This window comes from Micromesistius poutassou, assembly GCF_964030765.1.
Source record: "Micromesistius poutassou genome assembly, contig: SCAFFOLD_274, whole genome shotgun sequence".
In the NCBI taxonomy this organism is placed as follows: Eukaryota; Metazoa; Chordata; class Actinopteri; order Gadiformes; family Gadidae; genus Micromesistius; species Micromesistius poutassou.
This window is the reverse complement of record NW_028177315.1, coordinates 1-24,233: the sequence shown is the minus strand read 5'-3', so window position 1 is coordinate 24,233 and position 24,233 is coordinate 1. Positions and strand designations below refer to the sequence as shown.

The 24,233-nt window shown below is 58.7% G+C and overlaps 3 protein-coding genes across 3 annotated transcripts; all 3 read right to left on the bottom strand.

Annotated features, from left to right (window-relative positions):
- Positions 1-105: 105 nt before the first annotated feature.
- Positions 106-9,390, bottom strand: LOC311376259 (nuclear factor of activated T-cells, cytoplasmic 3-like). Its single transcript, XM_084491105.1, has 10 exons — positions 8,994-9,390; positions 7,385-8,004; positions 6,651-7,276; positions 5,016-5,178; positions 4,261-4,460; positions 3,795-3,961; positions 2,819-2,959; positions 2,522-2,577; positions 1,089-1,767; positions 106-249 (listed from the first exon to the last, which is right to left on the bottom strand). Exons 1-10 carry the CDS (start codon positions 9,016-9,018, stop codon positions 167-169), a joined length of 2,760 nt encoding a protein of 919 aa, XP_084347231.1. The 5' UTR covers positions 9,019-9,390; the 3' UTR covers positions 106-166.
- A 413-nt stretch (positions 9,391-9,803) lies between these two features.
- On the bottom strand, positions 9,804-20,058 carry LOC311376258 (tRNA-dihydrouridine(20) synthase [NAD(P)+]-like). The gene is made up of 16 exons (XM_084491104.1): positions 20,019-20,058; positions 19,731-19,867; positions 19,564-19,609; positions 18,713-18,804; positions 17,537-17,580; positions 17,368-17,428; positions 15,872-15,919; positions 15,726-15,791; positions 15,426-15,496; positions 15,256-15,342; positions 14,495-14,663; positions 14,199-14,320; positions 12,307-12,435; positions 11,441-11,528; positions 10,945-11,018; positions 9,804-10,378 (listed from the first exon to the last, which is right to left on the bottom strand). Exons 2-16 carry the CDS (start codon positions 19,854-19,856, stop codon positions 10,072-10,074), a joined length of 1,530 nt encoding a protein of 509 aa, XP_084347230.1. The 5' UTR covers positions 19,857-19,867; positions 20,019-20,058; the 3' UTR covers positions 9,804-10,071.
- A 333-nt stretch (positions 20,059-20,391) lies between these two features.
- On the bottom strand, positions 20,392-24,226 carry LOC311376268 (asc-type amino acid transporter 1-like). Its single transcript, XM_084491112.1, has 4 exons — positions 24,166-24,226; positions 22,756-22,905; positions 21,937-22,114; positions 20,392-21,416 (listed from the first exon to the last, which is right to left on the bottom strand). The coding sequence occupies exons 1-4, from the start codon at positions 24,211-24,213 to the stop codon at positions 21,298-21,300; spliced, it is 495 nt and encodes a 164-aa protein (XP_084347238.1). The 5' UTR covers positions 24,214-24,226; the 3' UTR covers positions 20,392-21,297.
- Positions 24,227-24,233: the final 7 nt, after the last annotated feature.

Sequence of the window (24,233 nt, the reverse complement as noted above, 5' to 3'; positions counted from 1 at the left end):
GTCTGGTCTTGTGGTCTGGTCTGGTCTGGTCTGGTCTGGTGAGCTGGTCTGGTCTGGTCTGGTCTGGTGAGCGCCCCCCTCAGAGGGTCTGGTCTGGTCTGGTCTGGTCTGGTCTGGTGAGCGCCCCCCTCAGAGGGTCTGGTGCTCGGTGCTCTGGAGGCGTGCGTCACCGCGGGCCGCTGGCGTGGCGGGGGCTCCGCTCCACGGCCTCGTCCAGACCAAAGAAGTCCCGGTCGATGAGCTCGTTCACTGCAAGACCCAAAGACAAGACCCCCGCTGGGCTCACATCACCAGGCCCGGAGAGCAGACCGCCACGGGGCTGGTCCACTGTCACCAGCCACCAGGGGGCGTCACAGGTCAGCTCAACAACACACAACGCACCTGGACCAGATCTACATCATCTATACTTTAGCTTCAATAATAAACTAGTACTAAAGTACTAGTTGAAGGTACTGGCTTCAGTAGTAAAGTATTAGTATAGTAGTATGGTATAAACCGTCTCTAGTTTCTAGTCTATACTCCTCTGCCTCTGGTCTGGTGTTAGTCTCGTCGTTGTTGTTGTTGGGATGAAACGCTTCAGTAGTCACTATTCATAGCAGGAAATCTGATATCATCACACACACACACACACGCGCACACACACACACACACACACACACACACACACACACACACAGGAGCCCTGCCCAAATGTACCCTCCATCAAAGGCTAACAACAGCTGCCTGACACGCCCTCCTCAGAGAGGCCCCGTCCCCCCGTCTCCTGGTCCCCCCTGGTCTCTCAGTCTCTGGTCCCCCCTGGTCCTGGTTTTTGGTCTCTGGTCCAGGTCCTGGTCTCTGGTCCCCCCTGGTCTCTGGTCCTGGTCTCTGGTCCTCCCTGATCCTGGTCTCTGGTCTCTCAGTCTCTGGTCCCCCCTGGTCCTGGTTTTTGGTCTCTGGTCCAGGCCAGGTCCTCGTCCAGGTCTCTGGTCCCCCCTGGTCTCTCAGTCTCTGGTCCCCCCTGGTCTCTCAGTCTCTGGTCCAGGTCTCTGGTCCCCGTGGTCCTGGTCTCTGTAGCGCTGGTTCCCGGGGCGGTCTCGGTGACTCACCTTCGTCCAGCGTGATTTCCTGCAGGCTCTCCTCCACTTCCTGTTTCACCCGGACCGCCGCCCCCCCCTGACAGAAGAGGGAGTGGGAGGGCGGGGCGTCCGCCCAGTAGCCCCTCCCCGTCAGACAGGGGCCCGGCGGACCTGTGGTAGAAGGGGGGGCGGGGGGGGCCCTGGGGGGGTGGGGGTGGGGGGGGGGCGGCGCCGGCGCCGGCACGGGGGGTCCGTACCGCAGGAGAGGATCTGATTGGCTGGCGAAAGGCGAAGCGGCTGCTGCGGTGGTGGAGTAATAGGCTGTCGTCATGGCAACACCAAACGGCGGCGGCGGCGGCGGTGGGCGCGGCCGTGCGGGGGCGGAGCCTAGGGGCGAAGGGTGAAGCGACGGCCCATAATCCCCCTGGGCCTCGTAGAAAGGCCCAGGGTGCTGCGGGTGAAAGGGTTCCTGGAGCCCCGGTGCATTGTGGGGGATGTAGTCCCAGGCTTCCTGTTTGACCGGTGGGGGGGGGGCCGCGGCGGGGGGGGGGTCCTCCGGGGACAGGAAGTGATGCGGGGCGGCGTTGAGGTACGTGAAGCCGTGGCTCTGACTCCGCCTCTTCTTCCCGTTGGACACGTAGAAGTGCACCAGCACGGCCCCCCGGGCCCGAGTATTATGGTATGGAGGGACCCTCACCACCAGGACGGACTGAGGAGGAGGAGCAGGAGGAGGAGGAGGAGGAGGAGGAGGTCAGACTCACAGGAGAGAGGAGGAGGGGAGGGAGGAGGAGGGAGGAGGAGGAGGGAGGAGGAGGAGAGAGGAGGAGGAGGAGGAGGGGGGGGGGAGGGGGAGGGGGGGAGGGGGAGGAGGAGGAGGAGGTCAGACTCACAGGAGAGACTGAAGAGGAGGAGGGGGAGGAGGAGGAGGAGGGGAGGGGGAGGAGGAGGAGGAGGAGGAGGAGGGAGGAGGAGGAGGAGGGGAGGAGGAGGTCAGACTCACAGGAGAGACTGAAGAGGAGGGGGAGGAGGAGGAGGAGGAGAGGAGGAGGAGGAGGAGAGGAGGGGAGGAGGAGAGGAGGAGGAGGAGGAGGGGAGGAGGGAGGAGGGGCAGGAGGGGGGGATGGGGAGGAGGAGAGGAGGAGGAGGTCAGACTCACAGGAGAGAGGAGGAGGGGAGGGAGGAGGAGGAGGAGGGAGGAGGGAGGAGGGAGGAGGAGGGGAGGGGAGGAGGAGGAGGAGGTCAGACTCACAGGAGAGAGGAGGAGGGGAGGGAGGAGGAGGAGGAGGGAGGAGGTGGAGGAGGAGGGAGGAGGAGGAGGAGGAGGGAGGAGGAGGAGGAGGAGGAGGAGGGAGGAGGAGGAAGGAGGGGAGGAGGAGGAGGGGGAGGGAGGAGGAGGAGGAGGGAGGAGGAGGAGGGAGGAGGGGGGGGGGAGGAGGAGGAGGAGGAGGGGGGGTCTTACTCACCTCACTGCTCCTCTCTGGGACCAGCGACGCCTCAGCCTCCCACTGGCACAGCTCGTCTGAGGAGAGACAGACAGGAGGAGACTCAGAGAGACAGACAGGAGGTCTCAGAGAGACAGACAGGAGGACTCAGAGAGACAGACGGAAGGTCTCAGAGAGACAGACAGGAGGAGACTCAGAGAGACAGACAGGAGGACTCAGAGAGACAGACAGGAGGACTCAGAGAGACAGACGGGGGGACTCAGAGAGACAGACGGGGGGGACTCAGAGAGACAGACGGGGGGATGGTAGAGAGCGTACCAGGTTCTTTGTGGGTGAAGATGACTCTGGAGTGGGTGGAGATGTTGGTTCCTCTGATGCTCATCTCCTCCCCCCCCTCCCCGGAGCCGCTGGCCGGGCTGAAGTCCACCACCTGGGGCAGCTCTAGGGCCAGGCGCTGGGCTGGGGACCACAGGAGAACCTCAAGCACAGAACCACTGGGAGCACTGGGGACACTGGGGCAGGTAGAGGGGCAGGTAGAGGGGATACAGAGGGGCTACAGAGGGGATACAGAGGGGCTACAGAGGGGCTGGTAGAGTGGCTACAGAGGGGCAGGTAGAGGGGCTACAGAGGGGCTGGTAGAGGGGCTACAGAGGGGCAGGTAGAGGGGCTACAGAGGGGCTATAAAGGGGCTACAGAGGGGCTACAGAGGGGCAGGTAGAGGGGCTACAGAGGGGCAGGTAGAGGGGCTACAGAGGGGCTGGTAGAGGGGATACAGAGGGGCTACAGAGGGGCTATGGAGGGGATACAGAGGGGATACAGAGGGGATACAGAGGGGCTATAGAGGGGATACAGAGGGGCTATAGAGGGGATACAGAGGGGCTATAGAGGGGATACAGAGGGGCTATAGAGGGGATACAGAGGGGCTACAGAGGGGCTGGTAGAGGGGCTACAGAGGGGCTACAGAGGGGCTGGTAGAGGGGCTACAGAGGGGCTGGTAGAGGGGCTACAGAGGGGCTGGTAGAGGGGCTGGGAGAGGGGCTACAGAGGGGCTGGTAGAGGGGCTGGTAGAGGGGCTACAGAGGGGCTGGTAGAGGGGCTACAGAGGGGCTGGTAGAGGGGATACAGAGGGGATATAGAGGGGCTACAGAGGGGCTGGTAGAGGGGCTACAGAGGGGCTGGTAGAGGGGCTACAGAGGGGCTGGTAGAGGGGCTACAGAGGGGCTGGTAGAGCCGACAGGCGGTAATAAAGGAGCCCCTAATGTTGCCATGGTAGCCGGCGCTCCGACGGACTCACAGCACTCGATGGGGACGGAGGCCGTCTGCAGACAGAGCACGTTGCCGTGGCGCTGGGGGACGTGGACGCGGTACCCCACGCGGACCCGGGTGTTCCTGCGGCCCAGGTCGCCCTTCCGGAGCTCGATGTCGGCGTTCCGCAGCTTCAGGATCCCCACGCAGTCCAGGCTGCGGAGACAAACCGTTAGCCTCCTCCTAGCCGCCATGACGGGCGTCCCTACCCCGGCGGCCATGTTGGGCGTCCCTACCCCGGCGGCCATGTTGGGCGTCCCTACCCCGGGAGGCCATGTTTGGCGTCCCTACCCCCGGCGGCCATGTTGGGCGTCCCTACCCCGGCGGCCATGTTGGGCGTCCCTACCCCGGCGGCCATGTTGGGCGTCCCTACCCCGAGCGGCCATGTTGGCCGTCCCTACCCCGGCGGCCATGTTGGCCGTCCCTACCCCGGCGGCCATGTTGGGCGTCCCTACCTGGCAGTCATGTCGTGCTCCGGGAGGAGGGGCACCTCCAGGACGCGGGTCCCGTCCAGCGTGGCCTCGCGGCAGGCGGTGGTGACGCTCTTGCCCGTGACGCGGTGCACCTGGTAGAAGGGGTGTGGCCTCAGGGGCGTCTCCTCCGCGGTGGCCATGAACACCTGGACCACCAGGGCCTGCTCCGCGTAGCCCTGGAGCTACACACACACACACACACACACACCAGTGTTAAAGGTGGGTACCAGGTGTGTGTGTGTGTACAAGGTGTGTGTGTGTGTGTACCAGGTGTGTGTTTACCAAGAGTGTGTGTGTGTGTGTGTGTGTGTTTACCAGGTGTGTGTGTGTGTGTGTGTGTGTGTGTGTGTGTGTGTGTGTACCAGGTGTGTGTGTGTGTGTGTGTGTGTGTGTGTACAAGGTGTGTGTGTGTGTACCAGGTGTGTGTTTACCAAGTGTGTGTGTGTGTGTGTGTGTGTGTGTGTTTACCAGGTGTGTGTGTGTGTGTGTGTGTGTGTATACCAGGTGTGTGTGTGTGTGTGTGTGTGTGTGTAATGTGTGTGTGTATACCAGGTGTGTGTGTGTGTGTGTGTGTGTGTACAATGTGTGCATGTATACCAGGTGTGTGTGTGTGTGTGTGTGTGTGTGTGTGTGTGTGTGTACCAGGTGTGTGTGTGTGTGTGTGTGTGTGTGTGTGTGTGTGTGTGTGTGTGTGTGTACCCCGGGTGCACAGCAGGCGTTCCGGGACTGGAGGTTACCTTGACGACGGGGTGACCCCCAGAAGCCGTCCGGACGGCCCCGCGGCTGCCCTCCGTCTCGTAGTGGGCGCGGTGGAAGGGCCGGGGCCCCCGGACCAGCTGCAGCTCCACGGGGCCCCAGGAGCAGGGCAGGGGCCAGTCCAGAGGGGGCGGGGAGGAGGGGCTGGAGACACAGAGCGCCGGAAGTCAAACTCAAGCACACCTGGGTCAGGTAGTGAGGGTTAACTAGTAGCCTGGTTCCGCCCCGCCTCCGTACTTCCGCTCAATTTTTATTTCCCTTCCCAGTGCTTCGGTCTGGGTGTAGTGTATGTTCGGACGATTTATTTTCCCTCAAGTTTGTCCCTCCAATCAGCCAACAGGAGGCGCGGCCTGAGAACAGTGACCTACAGGTCGGTCGTGCGCGAGTTTCAGTTGGAGTCAAACGAATACCAGCAAGCAGAAGGAAGAAACACGTCACGACCAAACGTTAGCGATTGGTTAAGGCAGATCCGGAGTGGCACTGGGCAGAGCCAATTAGGTTTTAAACTTCAACAGCACCCGCCTTCAAGTGAGCAATCGTTTGTCTCTATAGCAGTTCTAGACCATCGGTGTGAATGAAATGAGTACGTAGGTCTAATTAGGACTAGGCTAGTTAACTAGCACAACACACAGCCCCTCCCTGTCAGAGCCGTCCTGGACGTGGCCCCCGGTCACACCATCGACCGTCGTCTCCCATCACCATCCCATCCCTGGTCCAACCAGTGCAAGGGAGGGATGCCAAGAGGTGGAGCTTCAGCGAGGCAAACTGGGAAGGCTTCACGACGCTCGTGACCAAGACGGCTGCTGGCCTACCGCACCGGTGCCTCGGCAACCTAACGACGCCTACGACTCGACTGCAAGATGCTGCTGGCCGCCGCCGCCATAAAATAACATCCCCACGCGGCTTTACGCAAAGCCTACGGTTTCCTGGACCTCACAGCCGCACGCGAGACTGTCTGGCTGAACGGGACCACATATGAAGCTTCTGGAAACCATCCCAGAGGAGCACGTTGTGAGCTTCATAACGGAGATGCTGAGGAGTCACCGCAGCTTTCGGCTCCACACCAGCAACTGGCCAAAGCAGTTAGGGTGAGGAAAGCTCAAGAACGGTGTCCCTCAGGGCGCAGTGCTGGCACCCATGCTGTTCAGCCGCCATCCTACTGAGTGAGCTGAGGGCCTCTCTGGAGACGTGAACATCCTGTCTTCATACCTGAAGAACGGGGCACCTCAAGCTTAGTGCTGACAACACCGTCGTCTCGTCAATGTTCCACCTTCGACAACAAAGAAGAGTCCTGCGGTGAACGTCACGTCACGGTCAGCAGCACCACCTGCTGCCCCCCAAAGCAGAAGACCGCCGGAGAACCGCCGGAGAACCGGTGTGGTGGACGCCTCGGGGCAGCAGGGCTGACGTGGGGCCTGGCGGACGGTTCCCAATGCTCCCAGTGCGGAGACCCGCTACAAACTGGGACGAGTTCCCCCAAACACCGGCCCCCCCGAACAGCGACAGTGGTCTAACTGACCTCGATCATAGGACACCGGACTGGCTCGCCCCCGACAGAGCTGACGCCAGAAGAAGCCCTAGTGAGGGTTAACTAGCACTGGTGAGGGTTAACTAACCTGAAGAGAGGCGGGCCGCCTGCAGCTCTCTGATTGGTCCATCTGACGCTGGGAGGAACCGGGAGGAAGAGTTCTGAGGGGGGGGTCCGGGCCCGGAGGGGGGGGTCCAGGAAGGGAAGCGCCGCCAGAACCTGGTCCAGGACGTCCTCCAGCGCCGGGGTCTGCCCGGGCGGCGGCGGGGGGGGGTCGTCCAGGACGTCCTCCAGCCCGGGGGGCGGGGGGGGGGGGTCCGCCTGGCTCCCTGAGGTCCTCCTGGTCTTGGGGGGCACGTTGAGCTCCTGCAGGCCGTAGAGCAGAGGACTAGCGGGCCAGGACAGCTCCGGGACAGCCCCGCCCCACAGCAGGGGGGCGGGGCCGGGGGAGGGGGCGGGGCCGAGGGAGGGGGAGGGGGAGCAGAGAGGGGCGGGGGCGGGGGAGCAGAGCGGCGAGGGGGAGCGGGTCCGGACGTCCACGCCTCCGGAATGGCGTCTTTTGCCGCAGGGGGAGGTGGGTCTGGAGGCGGGTCTGGAGGCGGGTCTGGAGGCGGGCCTGGAGGCGGGGAGGAGCTGCGTCAGCCAGGTCTCCTCCGTCACGCTGGAGCGCGGGGAGGGGCCGGGCGAGGGGTGCTGGTACTGCTGCTGCCACAGCTCCACCCCGAACCCCCCCGCCCCCGCCGCCGCCGCCCAGCCCCCGGCGGCAGGGGAGGGGGTGGGGGAGGAGCGGGGGGAGGCCCGGGGGGAGGCCCGGGGGGAGACGCGGGGGGAGACGCGGGGGGAGGCCAGGCCGCAGCGCGCCGCCGCCTCCTCCAGCTCGCCCTCCACGTCGTCGTAGACGTGGGAGAAGGACTCGCAGGACGACAGGTCCGACAGCCAGGAGCGGGACGACAGGCTGCTGCAGGGGCTGGGGCTCAGCGCCGCGTCCCGGTAGCCCGGCAGCCCCAGGGACAGCCAGGCCTGCTCGGGGCCCGGCACGCCCAGCGGGTCCCCAGCCCCCGGGGGGTCCTCCTCCTCCTCCTCCTCCGCGCCTCCTCCTCGGGGCCCGCCCAGCTCCAGGTGGCCGAAGGGCCCGATGGCCGTGATGTGGATGCTGGGGCAGGCCAGGGCGCGGGGCCCCTGGTGGGGGCTGTACTGGGGGCTGTACGGGGGCCCCTGGTGGGGGCTGTACTGGGGGCTGTAGTGGGGCCCCTGGGGGCTGTACTGGGGCCCCTGGGAGGAGCTGTACTGGGGCCCCTGGGAGCCGCTGTACTGGGGCCCCTGGGAGGAGCTGTACTGGGGCCCCTGGGAGCCGCCGAGGAGGTGTGGAGGAGCAGGAGGACATGGTGCGGGGCCCAGGTCCAGGGGGGACCCGGGAGACCACGGGGCCCTCAGGTCTGGACCTGCGGGGGGGGGGGGGGGGGGGGGGGGGGGTGAGAGGTGAGTGGTCGTGAGGCTCCGCCCACTAGGGGCGTCTCTCAATCATAACAGGAAGTGAGTCTGCAGCGGGGCATCATGGGAGTCGTAGTCTTCCCCGCCACCATCCGACCCTCGTTATTGTGTTGCCGTGTGTTCACCTCACGCTTGGTACCTTGTTTCGTTTCATTCTACTGACAGTTGCATAACGTTAACTTGCTAACTTCCAATAAGTGTGACGGAACAGGGTCAGGGTTAGATGGGCGCGTTGAAGGTTTCTTTCTATGATGTATTTAGATATAATGTATTTATTTATGTATTTATTTATGTATTTACCGCTGTGTACACACCAGGTTCCCTGTCCTACAGGTTGATTATCCTCGCAGCAGCTCACCTCGTTAGCTCTGGCTGTGTCAGCGTGGGTGCGTTTAGGAATATTTGAATGCAGAAATGTTACAAGTTATACAGACCAGCAGTACAGTAAAACTGCTTTTGCATAATTATTGCAAATAGGAAGAATGGTAGGTTCCATTTCCTGTTTCTGAACAGGAAACACATTTCTCCTTCTGTATGAATAGGACCTTATAATCCATGCGTGTCCGTCTATAGTTCCTTTAATATAGAACCTTATAGTACCTTATCAAGATGGTTTGTAAGTGGAACACATGTATAGCATAACAGGGGGACGTTAACATATGAATATATCAGGTTATCTGAGGTTTAAGAGGAATGAAGGGGATATGATAAAGAACGTGTCAATATATATGTTTAACGGCTTAATAACATTGTACTTAGTGTTTATAACATGTATCTAGTGTTAATAACATTGTATTTAGTGTTTCTAACATGTATCTAGTGTTTAAAACATTGTATTGAGTGTTTATAACATTGCATTTAGTGTCTACAACATTGTATTTATTACTTTTCTTTATTACGCGTTTTAATCGAACCGTCTTAAGGTAGTGGGTCTGGGTACCTGAGGGCCGGTCGTCCCCGGACATCCGTCCGCTTCTCCGGGTACGCTGTTACCGGAGACCGGGCTCTCTGGACCGGGGGGGGGTCGCCCCACTCGGGACCGGAGGTCGCTCCACTCACCGGGGGGGCCCGCTCCACTCAGGACCGCGGGGTCCTCCCACTCAGCGGGGGGCCGCGGGGTCCTCCCACTCGGCGGGGGGGGTCCCTCCACTCACCGGGTGGTCGCTCCCCTCACGGGGGGGGGTCGCCCCGCTCAGGACCGGATCCTCCCGTGCGTCCAGCAGGAGGACTAAACTTGTTGTCGGGTGAACAGGTTGAGGACGTCCGCCTCTAAAGTTAAAAATGCCCCCGACACGACGATTTAAAAAGTATTCATGTGCTCAGTCGTTGAATCCTCGTCGGTGTACTCCTCCATGTGTTCTTACCGCGTTACGTCCTCGGCTCTAGTCGGTAATAAAGTGTATAAAGTGTATTGAGTGTGTAAAGTAACTTCCACGTTCTGCAGCGGACTGCTCCGCCGTGACGTCATCCCGGTGACCCCGTAGACCGGAACGCAGATTAAAACAAACTCGTTCAAAGAGCTTCATGTCTTTTAATGAAAAAAAAAAAGGATTTAATGAGACATAATGCAACCACGTGTTGAACGAACGAGTTTAATTTCTCACACTTAAAAGTTTAAGGACACAAACAGAACAGCCAGGTTGTAACCGGATGCCGCCCTCGTGAGGCGGAGCGGCGCATTACACCAAGTAATGGAAGGGACCCGACCCGGGACCCGAGACCCGGGACCCGAGACCCGGGACCCGAGACCCGGGACCCGAGACCCGGGACCCGAGACCCGACCTGGAACCCGCGGCTCAACAGGTCACCAAAATAAAACAATAAAAAGGGAACAAGTCACGTGTGGACTGAGGTGCTTCTGAGCGAAGGGACTTTGAGTTCCAAACCGAAATTACGTCCTCTGAACGCACAACTTCAACCGGCAGGTTGTGCGTCGACCGTGGGTTCATATTCCGCCGTTCCCACGGTAACCCCCCCCACCCCCACCCCCACACCCAGGGAGGTGGGGACAGCCCTTATTAGGGCATCATGTGCGTCTTGTGGTGGTTGCCGTTGGTAACCTCTGCCTCCCGGTCCGACAGGTGGATCTTCTTGTTGACCTCCTGCTGCTCCTCCTCCTGCTGCTCCTCCTCCTCCTGGGGGGGGGCTGCTGCGGGGCGCTGGGGGGGGGCGGCGGCGGCGGCCCTCTTCCTCTTGCCCCCCAGACCAGACTCCTCCTCCTGCTGCTGCTCCTCCCCCCCCTCCCCCCGCCGGCCCTCAGGGAGGCCCCGCACACGGAGACACACCAGCGCCGCCGCCTGCTCCGCCCCCTTCTTAGACTTCTCCCTGAGGAGGAGGAGGAGGAGGAGGAGACGCGTGAGAGGAGGAGGAGGAGACGCGTGAGAGGAGGAGGAGGAGGAGGAGGAGGAGGAGGAGGAGACGCGTGAGAGGAGGAGGAGGAGGAGGAGGAGGAGCAGGAGACGTGTTAAGAGGAGGAGGAGGAGGAGACGCGTGAGAGGAGGAGGAGGAGGAGGAGGAGGAGGAGGAGACGCGTGAGAGGAGGAGGAGGAGGAGGAGGAGACGCGTGAGAGGAGGAGGAGGAGCAGGAGGAGAGAGGAGGAGGGAGGAGGCGCGTGAGAGGAGGAGGAGGAGGAGGCGCGTGAGAGGAGGAGGAGGAGGAGACGCGTGAGAGGAGGAGGAGGAGGAGGAGGAGACGCGTGAGAGGAGGAGGAGGAGGAGGAGACGCGTGAGAGGAGGAGGAGGAGGAGGAGGAGGAGGAGGAGGAGACGCGTGAGAGGAGGAGGAGGAGGAGGAGGAGGAGGAGGAGGAGGAGGAGACGTGTTAGAGGAGGAGGAGGAGGAGGAGACGTGTTAGAGGAGGAGGAGGAGGAGGAGGAGGAGGAGTATCCTCACCACAGCGTGGACCTGTACTGCTTGTTGTCCACGGTAACGGTTGACAGGAAGAGTCTGTCCTGGGGGCGATCCACCTGCAACCAAAACACTCTGATTGGCTGCTCTTGGGCTGATTTCTAGACCCTGGCCTCTGATTGGCTGCTCTTGGGCTGATTTCTAGACCCTGGCCTCTGATTGGCTGCTCTTGGGCTGATTTCTAGACCCTGGCCTCTGATTGGCTGCTCTTGGGCTGATTTCTAGACCCTGGCCTCTGATTGGCTGCTCTTGGGCTGATTTCTAGACCCTGGCCTCTGATTGGCTGCTCTTGGGCAGATTTCTAGACCCTGGCCTCTGATTGGCTGCTCTTGGGCTGATTTCTAGACCCTGGCCTCTGATTGGCTGCTCTTGGGCAGATTTCTAGACCCTGGCCTCTGATTGGCTGCTCTTGGGCTGATTTCTAGACCCTGGCCTCTGATTGGCTGGTGTTGGCGGTGCGAGGCGTGTGATTGGTGGATACCGTGTGGTAGTGGGGCTGCTCCAGCTTCTCCTTGCGACTCCACTCCAGCAGGAACATCTTGGGGGTGATCTCAGCAGGGTAGTCTCTCCTGGACACACGGAGGGGCGTGGTCAGTGGAGGGGCGTGGTCAAGGGAGGGGGCGTGGTCAGTGGAGGGGGCGTGGTTAGTGGAGGGGGCGTGGTCAGTGGAGGGGGTGTGACCAATGGAGGGGGTGTGGTCAATGGAGGGGGGGTGGTTATGGGAGGGGCGTGGTCAAGGGAGGGGGTGTGGTTAAGGGAGGGGGTGTGGTCAAGGGAGGGGTGTGGTTAGTGGAGGGGGCGTGGTTAGGGGAGTGGTCAACGGAGGGGGTGTGGTTAATGGAGGGGATGTGGTTAGCAGAGGGGGTGTGGTTAGTGGAGGGGCGTGGTCAGTGGAGGGGCGTGATCAGTGGAGGGGGCGTGGTCAGTGGAGGGGGCGTGGTCAGTGGAGGGGGCGTGGTCAGTGGAGGGGGAGTGGTTAATGGAGGGGGGTGGTTAAGGGAGGGGCGTGGTCAGTGGAGGGGCGTGGTCAGTGGAGGGGCGTGGTCAGTGGAGGGGCGGTGGTTAGCAGAGGGGGCGTGGTCAGTGGAGGGGTGTGGTTAAGGGAGGGGGTGTGGTCAATGGAGGGGGGGTGGTCAGTGGAGGGGGAGTGGTTAGGGGAGGGGCGTGGTCAGTGGAGGGGCGTGGTTAGGGGAGGGGGCGTGGTCAGGGGAGGGGCGTGGTTAAGGGAGGGGCGTGGTTAAGGGAGGGGCGTGGTTAAGGGAGGGGCGTGGTCAAGGGAGGGGGTGTGGTTAAGGGAGGGGATGTGGTTAGCAGAGGGGGTGTGGTTAGCGGAGGGGGCGTGTCTACCGGTGGAATCGCAGGGCCATGGTGGTGACGCCCCCTTGGGTGACGGGGATCTCGGGGGGATGCTGCCCCCTCCTGGACCGCAGCAGCACCTGCACCTCCTCGTAGAACGCCTGCATCCCATAGGCTGCACTGTAACCACAGCAACACGGCGTCACACCCTCAGCCAATCGCTGCACTGATTACTATGAACCGTATTGCGGCTGTACCCATGGAGCCAGGAGTCTGTACCTTTCTCTAGAGCTAGGAGTCTGTACCTTTCTCTAGAGCCAGGAGTCTGTACCGTTCTCTAGAGCTAGGAGTCTGTACCTTTCTCTAGAGCCAGGAGTCTGTACCTTTCTCTAGAGCCAGGAGTCTCTAGAGCTAGGAGTCTGTACCTTTCTCTAGAGCTAGGAGTCTCTGTAGCCAGGAGTCTGTACCTTTCTCTAGAGCTAGGAGTCTCTGTAGCTAGGAGTCTGTACCTTTCTCTACAGCCAGGAGTCTGTACCTTTCTCTAGAGCTAGGAGTCTGTACCTTTCTCTACAGCCAGGAGTCTGTACCTTTCTCTAGAGCCAGGAGTCTGTACCTTTCTCTAGAGCCAGGAGTCTGTACCTTTCTCTACAGCCAGGAGTCTGTACCTTTCTCTACAGCCAGGAGTCTGTACCTTTCTCTACAGCCAGGAGTCTGTACCTTTCTCTAGAGCTAGGAGTCTGTACCTTTCTCTAGAGCCAGGAGTCTGTACCTTTCTCTAGAGCCAGGAGTCTGTACCTTTCTCTAGAGCTAGGAGTCTGTACCTTTCTCTAGAGCTAGGAGTCTGTACCTTTCTCTAGAGCCAGGAGTCTGTACCTTTCTCTAGAGCTAGGAGTCTGTACCTTTCTCTAGAGCCAGGAGTCTGTACCTTTCTCTAGAGCTAGGAGTCTCTAGAGCTAGGAGTCAGTACCTTTCTCTAGAGCCAGGAGTCTGTACCTTTCTCTAGAGCTAGGAGTCTCTAGAGCTAGGAGTCAGTACCTTTCTCTAGAGCCAGGAGTCTGTACCTTTCTCTAGAGCTAGGAGTCTCTGTAGCTAGGAGTCTGTACCTTTCTCTAGAGCTAGGAGTCTCTGTAGCTAGGAGTATGTACCTTTCTCTACAGCTAGGAGTCTGTACCTTTCTCTAGAGCTAGGAGTCTCTACCGTTCTCTAGAGCCAGGAGTCTGTACCTTTCTCTAGAGCTAGGAGTCTGTACCTTTCTCTAGAGCCAGGAGTCTCTAGAGCTAGGAGTCTGTACCTTTCTCTAGAGCTAGGAGTCTCTAGAGCTAGGAGTCTCTACCAGTCTCTAGAGCTAGGAGTCTCTGTAGCTAGGAGTCTGTACCTTTCTCTAGAGCTAGGAGTCTGTACCTTTCTCTTGAGCCAGGAGTCTCTACCGTTCTCTAGAGCCAGGAGTCTGTACCTTTCTCTAGAGCTAGTAGTCTGTACCTTTCTCTAGAGCTAGGAGTCTGTACCTTTCTCTAGAGCTAGGAGTCTCTGTAGCTAGGAGTCTGTACCTTTCTCTAGAGCCAGGAGTCTGTACCTTTCTCTAGACTCTAGAGAAAGGTACAGACTGTACAGAGGTACAGAGTCTGAACCTTTCTCTAGAGCTAGGAGTCTGTACCTTTCTCTAGAGCTAGGAGTCTCTGTAGCTAGAGTCTGTACCTTTCTCTAGAGCCAGGAGTCTGTACCTTTCTCTAGAGCCAGGAGTCTGTACCTTTCTCTAGAGCCAGGAGTCTGTACCTTTCTCTAGAGCTAGGAGTCTCTGTAGCTAGGAGTCTGACCACAGCCAGGCTGTGAGTCAGTGCGCTGTGTCCTACTGGTGCAGTGGAGTCATGGTCGGAGTGGTACCAGTGGTACCAGTCAGTGCGCTGTGTCCTACTGGTACAGTGGAGTCATGGTCGGAGTGGTACCAGATGTCGGAGAGCGTCTGGGCGGTCTTGACCCGTTTCCCCATCTCTGACTCCACCTTGTCCCGGAGCATCTGACACAGGCAGTACTTGGTGTTGAAGGCGTGGTTGTCGTACCGCACCGCCTGAAACCACAAACCAGGCGTTACCCTAGCAACCACATCCTCCCTCCCCCTCCCCCCCATCACAGTACAGGGCGGTGGTCTAACCCTAGCATAAACATGAATATATTCATAACATACATAAATGTGAGTGAGTGAATGAAGCGGTGCTGGACCGGGTGCGGCCGGTTCTCTTACGTATTTCAGGTAGTCCTCCATGACGGTCTGGACAGGAAGCAGTCCCTGGCGGCGGAACACGGAGGGGTTCCACATGGCGGCGCGGGCCAGCATCACGGCCGCCGCCCCCGTGGCGCTGCGGAACGCCGCCACGTCCTCGAACGACTTCACCATGTCCAGGGAGCCGCCGCTGTCACACACACACGGACACGTCACCGTGACAACGCCAACGCCCTCTCTCACGTCACCGTGACGACGCCGACGCCCTCTCACGTCACCGTGACGACGCCGACGCCCTCTCACGTCACCGTGACGACGCCAACACCCTCTCACGTCACCGTGATGACGCCGACGCCCTCTCACGTCACCGTGACGACGCCAACACCCTCTCACGTCACCGTGACGACGCCAACACCCTCTCACGTCACCGTGACGACCCCAACACCCTCTCACGTCACCGTGACGACGCTAACGCCCTCTCACGTCACCGTGACGACCCCAACACCCTCTCACGTCACCGTGACGACGCTAACGCCCTCTCACGTCACCGTGATGACGCCGACGCCCTCTCACGTCACCGTGACGACGCTGACGCCCTCTCACGTCACCGTGATGACGCCGACGCCCTCTCACGTCACCGTGACGACGCCAACGCCCTCTCACGTCACCGTGACGACGCTAACGCCCTCTCACGTCACCGTGACGACGGCAACACCCTCTCATGTCACCACTGGGCCCGTCTCGACGCGGCAGAACAGAAGCCCCGCCCCTTAGAGACTCACTTGGCGATGACGGGCACGCCCACGGCCCCGGACACCGCCCGCAGGAAGTCACAGTGCAGTGGGTGCTTGGGCCGCTCCTCCCGCGTCCTGACAACAACAACAACAACATCAGCAGCTTGTACGGTTGGTTTGCCTCAGTGGCCGTGGGGTCTGGAGGTCTGGAGGTCTACCTGCCGTGGACCGCGATGGCCGCCACGCCTGTCCTCTCGATCCTCTGGACCAGACGCACGGTGTCCTCCATCTGCAGGAGACACACACACACCAGGGTCAACACACACACACACACACACCCTTTGAGAAGCATCAAAGGTTCTTTGAGAGAGCCTCTAACCCAGAGCCTCTAGAGCCTCTAACCCAGAGCCTCTAACCCAGAGCCTCTAACCCAGAGCCTCTAACCCAGAGCCTCTAACCCAGAGACTCTAACCCAGAGCCTCTAGAGCCTCTAACCCAGAGCCCCTCCCACTACTCACCGAGGGGAGGATCCTGATCTTGCAGGTGACGGGTTTGCTGAGGCCCTGGACCAGCTTAGTGAGGATCTGGAACCAGACGGCAGTGAGACCACAACCTCCACAACCTCCACACAGACAACAAGCAGCCGGACACAGAAGGTTCTCACCGCTTCAATCTTATCAGGATCTGAGAGGAGAGCGGCGCCCATCCCCCCCTACAGAACAGAGCACAGGAAGGACTGGTTAGGACTAGGATTAGGTCAGGGGGTAGGACTAGGTCAGGGGGTAGGACTAGGTCAGAGGGTAGGACTAGGTCAGAGTGTAGGACTAGGTCAGGGGGGTAGGACTAGGTCAGAGGGTAGGACTAGGACTAGGACTAGGTCAGGGGGGTAGGACTAGGTCAGAGTGTAGGACTAGGTCAGGGGGGTAGGACTAGGAGTAGGACTAGGTCAGGGAGTAGGACTAGGTCAGAGTGTAGGACTAGGTCAGGGGGGTAGGACTAGGTCAGAGTGTAGGACTAGGTCAGGGGGGTAGGACTAGGACTAGGTCAGGGAGTAGGACTAGGTCAGAGTGTAGGACTAGGTCAGGGGGGTAGGACTAGGTCAGAGTGTAGGACTAGGTCAGGGGGGTAGGACTAGGTCAGAGGGTAGGACTAGGTCAGAGGGTAGGACTAGGTCAGGGGGTAGGACTAGGTCAGAGGGTAGGACTAGGTCAGGGGGGTAGGACTAGGTCAGGGGGGTAGGACTAGGAGTAGGACTAGGTCAGGGGGGTAGGACTAGGTCAGAGTGTAGGACTAGGTCAGAGGGTAGGACTAGGTCAGGGAGTAGGACTAGGTCAGAGGGGGTAGGACTAGGTCAGAGGGTAGGACTAGGTCAGAGTGTAGGACTAGGTCAGGGGGTAGGACTAGGAGTAGGACTAGGTCAGAGGAGTAGGACTAGAAGTAGGACTAGGTCAGAGGAGTAGGACTAGGTCAGGGGGTAGGACTAGGTCAGAGGGTAGGACTAGAAGTAGGACTAGGTCAGGGGGGTAGGACTAGGTCAGAGTGTAGGACTAGGTCAGGGGGTAGGACTAGGTCAGAGGGTAGGACTAGGAGTAGGACTAGGTCAGGGGGTAGGACTAGGTCAGAGGGTAGGACTAGGTCAGGGGGGTAGGACTAGGTCAGAGGGTAGGACTAGGACTAGGTCAGAGGGTAGGACTAGGTCAGGGGGGTGGGACTAGGTCAGGGGGGTAGGACTAGGTCAGGGGGTAGGACTAGGACTAGGTCAGAGGGTAGGACTAGGTCAGAGGGTAGGACTAGGTCAGGGGGGTAGGACTAGGTCAGGGGGGTAGGACTAGGTCAGGGAGTAGGACTAGGAGTAGGACTAGGTCAGGGAGTAGGACTAGGACTAGGTCAGAGGGTAGGACTAGGTCAGAGGGGTAGGACTAGGTCAGGGGGTAGGACTAGGTCAGGGGGTAGGACTAGGAGTAGGACTAGGTCAGCGTGTAGGACTAGGTCAGGGAGTAGGACTAGGTCAGGGGGTAGGACTAGGTCAGGGGGTAGGACTAGGAGTAGGACTAGGTCAGGGGGGTAGGACTAGGTCAGGGGGTAGGACTAGGTCAGGGGGGTAGGACTAGGTCAGGGGGGTAGGACTAGGTCAGGGGGTAGGACTAGGTCAGGACGGACCTTGGTGGAGTACTCCTTGGGACAGCCCATGTTGACGTCGATGGCCGCCACGTCCTTCTCCCTGAACACAGACACCGTCACTATGACGACCGTCTCCACACTCAGTAATAGTATTAATAAAGTCCCCTCAGAGAGGAGAGCGGTCATCAACGTGAGGATGAGGACTTACACCAGCAGGGCCACAGCCAGGGCGCGGTCCGGGTCGGCCGTGCCCTGGGGAGGGGGCGAGAGCAGGGAGGACGCTGAGGCTACGAGCTACAGGCTACCACTGATACAAGCCTTACCCTACGAGCTACGAGCTACAGGCTACCACTGATACAAGCCTCACCCTACGACCAACGAGCTACGAGCTACAGGCTACCACTGATACAAGCCTTACCCTACGAGCTACGAGCTACAGGCTACCACTGATACAAGCCTTACCCTACGAGCTACGAGCTACAGGCTACCACTGATACAAGCCTTACCCTACGACCAACGAGCTACAGCTACAGGCTACCGCTGATACAAGCCTTACCCTACGAGCTACGAGCTACAGGCTACCACTGATACAAGCCTTACCCTACGAGCTACGAGCTACAGGCTACCACTGATACAAGCCTTACCCTACGACCAACGAGCTACAGCTACAGGCTACCGCTGATACAAGCCTTACCCTACGACCAACGAGCTACGAGCTACAGGCTACCACTGATACAAGCCTTACCCTACGAGCTACGAGCTACGAGCTACAGGCTACCACTGATACAAGCCTTACCCTACGACCAACGAGCTACGAGCTACAGGCTACCACTGATACAAGCCTTACCCTACGACCAACGAGCTACGAGCTACAGCTACAGGCTAATCCACCACTGATACAAGCCTTACCCTACGACCAACGAGCTACGAGCTACAGCTACAGGCTACCACTGATACAAGCCTCACCCTACGAGCTACGAGCTACAGCTACAGGCTAATCCACCACTGATACAAGCCTTACCCTACGACCAACGAGCTACGAGCTACAGGCTAATCTACCACTGATACAAGCCTCACCCTACGAGCTATGAGCTACAGGCTAATCCACCACTGATACAAGCCTTACATGCATGTTGTATAAATACTTTCTAAACAGTCTGAGGACCATTACATTGAAGTATATGGAAATGTAAGTATGGTATCTCGATAAAATGTATTTTCCTTTCACACTGACGTTCCAAACCTCATATCTGATCACTGTAAGGATATATATATATATACTGTTAAGACTATAAAGACTATAAAACTAGATATCACCCCAACGTGACATCTTCAGCCGGTGAACGATAGTACTGAACCATCGCCCAGGCCTGGTCCCACCTACCATCTGGAAGACCACCCGGTCCCTCTCTCTCTCACAGGTCCTGAACATCACCCTCTCATCAGGGGCAACAAAGTCCACCGTCTCCAGCTCCTCTACACCAGGAGGAGGAGAGGAGGAGAGAGATGGTTAGAGGAGGAGAGAGATGGTTAGAGGAGGAGAGAGATAGTTAGAGGAGAGGAGGAGAGAGATGGTAAGAGAAGGAGAGAGATAGTTAGAGGAGGAGAGGAGGAGAGAGATGGTTAGAGGAGGAGAGGGGAGGTTAGAGGAGAGAGATGGTAAGAGAAGGAGAGATAGTTAGGAGGAGAGGAGGAGAGAGATAGTTAGAGGAGGAGAGAGATGGTTAGAGGAGGAGAGGAGGAGATGAGGAGAGAGATGGTTAGAGGAGGAGAGGAGGAGATGAGGAGAGAGATGGTTAGAGGAGGAGAGAGATGGTTAGAGGAGGAGAGAGATAGTTAGAGGAGGAGAGAGATAGTTAGAGGAGGAGAGGAGGAGATGAGGAGAGAGATGGTTAGAGGAGGAGAGAGATAGTTAGAGGAGGAGAGGAGGAGATGAGGAGAGAGATAGTGAGAGGAGGAGAGAGATGGTTAGAGGAGAGGATGGGAGGTTAGAGGAGGAGATGAGGAGAGAGATGGTTAGAGGAGGAGAGAGATAGTTAGAGGAGGAGAGGAGGAGATGAGGAGAGATGTTTAGAGGAGGAGAGAGGAGGTTAGAGGAGGAGAGAGATAGTTAGAGGAGGAGAGGAGTTGAGGTTAGAGGAGGAGAGGAGCAGAGGTTAGAGGAGGAGGAGAGGAGGAGAGAGGAGGAGAGGAGGAGAGGAGGTTATCCGGCCTGTCCAGCAGCAGGCTCCTTACCGTTCACTACCCGCTCACATGTCACCATCTTGATGTCGATCAGCTCCTGGAAGGGAAAGGACAGCCCATGAGGACGTGACGGGCGACCGGTGGGGCTGGGGGGGGCGACCGGTGGAGCTGGGGGGGGCTACCGGTGGAGCTGGGGGGCGACCCGGGTCCGTACCCACCTCACAGTAAACGATGTCCGCTCCGTAGTCCAGCGCCAGGAGCCTCATCGGCAGAGTGCCCACCCGGACCATCGGGGCCAGGGCGGTGGCGTCCCTGAAGCACAGACCCGCCGCTGCCGCCGCCATGGTGCTCAGTCCTGGGGGACCACAGGGAGACCTCGTCAGGACCTGGACCGTCTAGACCACGGAGACTGGACCGCGGAGTCTAGACCGTAGTCAGGGGGTCTAGACCGTAGTCAGCGATAGTGTTCATAGAGTAAAGAGTAGATAGCGAATGACAACACTCACCGTCACGGAGTCTCGCCGACTGGAAGTCACGTGTCGCCGACACAGACACATGTTCAGGAACTACTTCCTGTTTGTTGAGTGACGTCATTAGACCCCGCCCACTTATTACTTATAGCAAAAAAACAATTCGTTCAGATTTTCTTTCCCTTAGGGGTTCATAAATATTTTGTAATTAAATACATTTTTATGGAAGGAAAATCTCAACCATTGGGCAATAATTTAATACCTCCGAAAGTAAACAAATGGTATTACTGCACGACGTGTATTTCGTTATTGTGTAATGTGTGTAATATTCCTATGAATTCACACAATTATACAATTGTACAATGTATCAGTCATTCATGGAATACAATAATAAAACCTGAAACAGATTCGGCGGTCTCCATTTTAAATTTATTTTGCTGCTAAATGTTATTTTCTCAGTTACAAAAGAGAGGCAGACTCCAGTGACACGGATCAGAGCCACTGAACGGTTTACAAATAACTTAGAGCGACATCGTTTTAGGCTCCAGCGGTCAAAATGATAACTTAACGAACCGCAGACACATTCTGGAACATTCTCTCTTTCTTCACAGGAAAGTGACACCATGTACATATTACTTATTATATTAATTTATATTCAAATAACTAAAATAACTACATGTTGTTGGAACCAAAACTTTCTTAGAAAAACGTTCTGCTCTAGAGGGCAGTCTATTCAGTCTGCTGGAAGGACCCCAACCAGGTTAACCAGAGAGTAACCAGGTTAACCAGAGAGTAACCAGGTTAACCGGGGAGTAACCAGGTTAACCAGAGAGTAACCAGGGAGTAACCAGGTTAACCAGAGAGTAACCAGGTTAACCAGGTTAACCGGGGAGTAACCAGGTTAACCAGAGAGTAACCAGGTTAACCAGAGAGTAACCAGGTTAACCAGAGAGTAACCAGGGAGTAACCAGGTTAACCAGAGAGTAACCAGGGAGTAACCAGGTTAACCAGAGAGTAACCAGGGAGTAACCAGGTTAACCAGAGAGTAACCAGGTTAACCAGAGAGTAACCAGGGAGTAACCAGGCCAAACCTTTCTGCTGCCTCTGGGCCAGGACTCCCTTGAAAAAGAGGTTTTTAATCTCAATGGGACTTTAACCAGGTGAGACGGGGAGTAACCAGGTGAGACAGGGAGTAACCAGGTTAACCAGAGAGTAACCAGGTGAGACGGGGAGTGCACAGACAGGTGTCTCAGTCAACAGTGAAAGTGAACAGACCAAAAGAAAGACTTGGAAGCAGAGAAATGGAAGCCGTATCCTAGGAACGGGCGGCCATGTTGCTGGTGTCTGTCCAATCAGACGGGGGCTTGGTGTCGATGGCGTCGTTCTGGGGGAACACCACGTAGCAGAGGCACTGGCCTGCGCTGGTCCACCACTCTGAAACACAGCAGAGGCATGGAGCACTTAAGTGTGTGGTTTGTGGGGTCGGTGTGTGGTTTGTGGGGCCAGTGTATAGTGTGTGGTTTGTGGGGTCCTGTATAGTGTGTGGTTTGTGGGGTCTGTGTATAGTGTGTGGTTTGTGGGGTCCTGTATAGTGTGTGGTTTGTGGGGTCCTGTATAGTGTGTGGTTTGTGGGGTCGGTGTACAGTGTGTGGTTTGTGGGGTCAGTGTATAGTGTGTGGTTTGTGGGGTCCTGTATAGTGTGTGGTTTGTGGGGTCCTGTATAGTGTGTGGTTTGTGGGGACCTGTATAGTGTGTGGTTTGTGGGGTCGGTGTACAGTGTGTGGTTTGTGGGGTCCTGTATAGTGTGTGGTTTGTGGGGTCGGTGTACAGTGTGTGGTTTGTGGGGTCGGTGTACAGTGTGTGGTTTGTGGCGTCCTGTAAAGTGTGTGGTTTGTGGGGTCCTGTATAGTGTGTGGTTTGTGGGGTCCTGTATAGTGTGTGGTTCATGACTGACCGAGCATCCTGTGGAAGGTTTGTGATCTGTGGGGCCGGTGGACGGCCAGCAGGTATACGGGGACACCGGTCAGGATGATGAGCAGCCCCATACCACACACCAGGGGCTCCGACAGCAGACTGAAGCCCAGCAGCAGAGCCCAGAAACACAGGTAACACACTGGGACCAGCAGGCTCACCTGGACACACACACAGGGTAAAACACAGGGGAAGGAGCACCAGACACATAGCATGTTAGCTATGTGCTAACTCTAGCAAGCTAGCTTCAGTTAAGTGGCCCCAGGCAGGCATGTAGAAAGTTAACCCACGTAGCCATGTAGGAGGCTAGCTGACTAGAAGGGTAGCGGTGTAGCATGCTAGATGACTAGTATGCTAGCTGACTAGTATGCTAACTAACTAGCGGGCTAACTGACCAGCAGGCTAGCGGACTAGCAGGCTAGCGGACTAGCAGGATAACTGACTAGCAGGCTAGCGGACTAGCAGGCTAACTGACTAGCAGGATAACTGACTAGCAGGCTAGCGGACTAGCAGGCTGGCGGACTAGCAGGCTAGCGGACTAGCAGGCTAGCGGACTAGCAGGATAACTGACTAGCAGGCTAGCGGACCAGCAGGCTAGCGGACCAGCAGGCTAGCGGACTAGCAGGCTAGCGGACTAGCAGGATAACTGACTAGCAGGCTGGCGGACTAGCAGGCTGGCGGACTAGCAGGCTAGCGGACTAGCAGGATAACTGACTAGCAGGCTAGCGGACCAGCAGGCTAGCGGACCAGCAGGCTAGCGGACTAGCAGGCTAGCGGACTAGCAGCTGGCGGCGGTGAGCACCTTGATGGGGCGGTGCAGGCCGGGGTTCTTCCAGCGGTAGTAGAGCAGCGCTGCCACGGTAACGCCGTACGACAGGTAGTTGATGAAGGAGACGTAGTTGATGAGGTTGTGGGTCTCGCCGATGCACAGGATCACCATGGTAGCACCGCACTGGGCACATGACAACTTATTATACATAAAACGTGTTATAGTACTTGTTATATACAGTACTTATTATATAGTACTTGTTATACGCAGTACTTATTTTAGAGAACTTGTTATATATAGCACTTGTTACATAGTACTTGTTATATATAGTACTTGTTATCTAGTTAGTTAAACTGGGTCAGGACTGGACCTCAGGACCTGGGGGGGGGGGGGACTGGACCTCAGGACCTGGGGGGGGGGGGGCTGGACCTCAGGACCTGGGGGGGGGGGGGGGACTGGACCTCAGGACCTGGGGGGGGACTGGACCTCAGGACCTGGGGGGGGGGGGACTGGACCTCAGGACCTGGGGGGGGACTGGACCTCAGGACCTGGGGGGGGGGGGGACTGGACCTCAGGACCTGGGGGGGGACTGGACCTCAGGACCTGGGGGGGGGCTGGACCTCAGGACCTGGGGGGGGGGGGGGACTGGACCTCAGGACCTGGGGGGGGACTGGACCTCAGGACCTGGGGGGGGACTGGACCTCAGGACCTGGGGGGGGACTGGACCTCAGGACCTGGGGGGGGGGGGGACTGGACCTCAGGACCTGGGGGGGGGGACTGGACCTCAGGACCTGGGGGGGGGGGGACTGGACCTCAGGACCTGGGGGGGGGGACTGGACCTCAGGACCTGGGGGGGGGGGGACTGGACCTCAGGACCTGGGGGGGGACTGGACCTCAGGACCTGGGGGGGGGGACTGGACCTCAGGACCTGGGGGGGGACTGGACCTCAGGACCTGGGGGGGGGGGGGGGACTGGACCTCAGGACCTGGGGGGGACTGGACCTCAGGACCTGGGGGGGACTGGACCTCAGGACCTGGGGGGGGACTGGACCTCAGGACCTGGGGGGGGACTGGACCTCAGGACCTGGGGGGGGACCTCAGGACCTGGGGGGGGGGGACTGGACCTCAGGACCCGGGGGGGGACTGGACCTCAGGACCCGGGGGGGGACTGGACCTCAGGACCTGGGGGGGGACTGGACCTCAGGACCTGGGGGGGGACTGGACCTCAGGACCTGGGGGGGGACTGGACCTCAGGACCTGGGGGGGGACCTCAGGACCTGGGGGGGGACTGGACCTCAGGACCTGGGGGGGGACCTCAGGACCTGGGGGGGGACCTCAGGACCTGGGGGGGGACTGGACCTCAGGACCTGGGGGGGGGGACTGGACCTCAGGACCTGGGGGGGGACCTCAGGACCCGGGGGGGGGACTGGACCTCAGGACTCACACAGACCAGCAGGGCGGGGATGGGCGTGCAGTGCTTCAGGTGGATCATGGCCAGAAGGCTGGGCAGGG

What these genes read in the sequence shown, in the direction of transcription:
- LOC311376259 (XM_084491105.1), bottom strand. Translation starts at nt 9,018, where the DNA reads ATGTCCGGGGACGACCGGCCCTCAG. An exon ending in CCCCCCGCGTCTCCCCCCGC is followed by an intron (nt 7,277 to 7,384) that starts GTCTCCCCCCGG and finishes TTCGGGGTGGAG; the next exon opens with CTGTGGCAGCAGCAGTACCA. An exon ending in GGAAATCACGCTGGACGAAG is followed by an intron (nt 250 to 1,088) that starts GTGAGTCACCGA and finishes TGGGTCTTGCAG; the next exon opens with TGAACGAGCTCATCGACCGG.
- LOC311376258 (XM_084491104.1), bottom strand. Translation starts at nt 19,856, where the DNA reads ATGGCGGCGGCAGCGGCGGGTCTGTGCTTCAGGGACGCCACCGCCCTG. An exon ending in ATCCTGATAAGATTGAAGCG is followed by an intron (nt 15,792 to 15,871) that starts GTGAGAACCTTC and finishes GTCTGGTTCCAG; the next exon opens with ATCCTCACTAAGCTGGTCCA. An exon ending in CAGACGCTCTCCGACATCTG is followed by an intron (nt 12,436 to 14,198) that starts GTACCACTCCGA and finishes CTGTGGTTACAG; the next exon opens with TGCAGCCTATGGGATGCAGG.
- LOC311376268 (XM_084491112.1), bottom strand. Translation starts at nt 24,213, where the DNA reads ATGATCCACCTGAAGCACTGCACGCCCATCCCCGCCCTGCTGGTCTGT. An exon ending in GCCTGCACCGCCCCATCAAG is followed by an intron (nt 22,115 to 22,755) that starts GTGCTCACCGCC and finishes GTGTGTGTCCAG; the next exon opens with GTGAGCCTGCTGGTCCCAGT. An exon ending in AACCTTCCACAGGATGCTCG is followed by an intron (nt 21,417 to 21,936) that starts GTCAGTCATGAA and finishes GCTGTGTTTCAG; the next exon opens with AGTGGTGGACCAGCGCAGGC.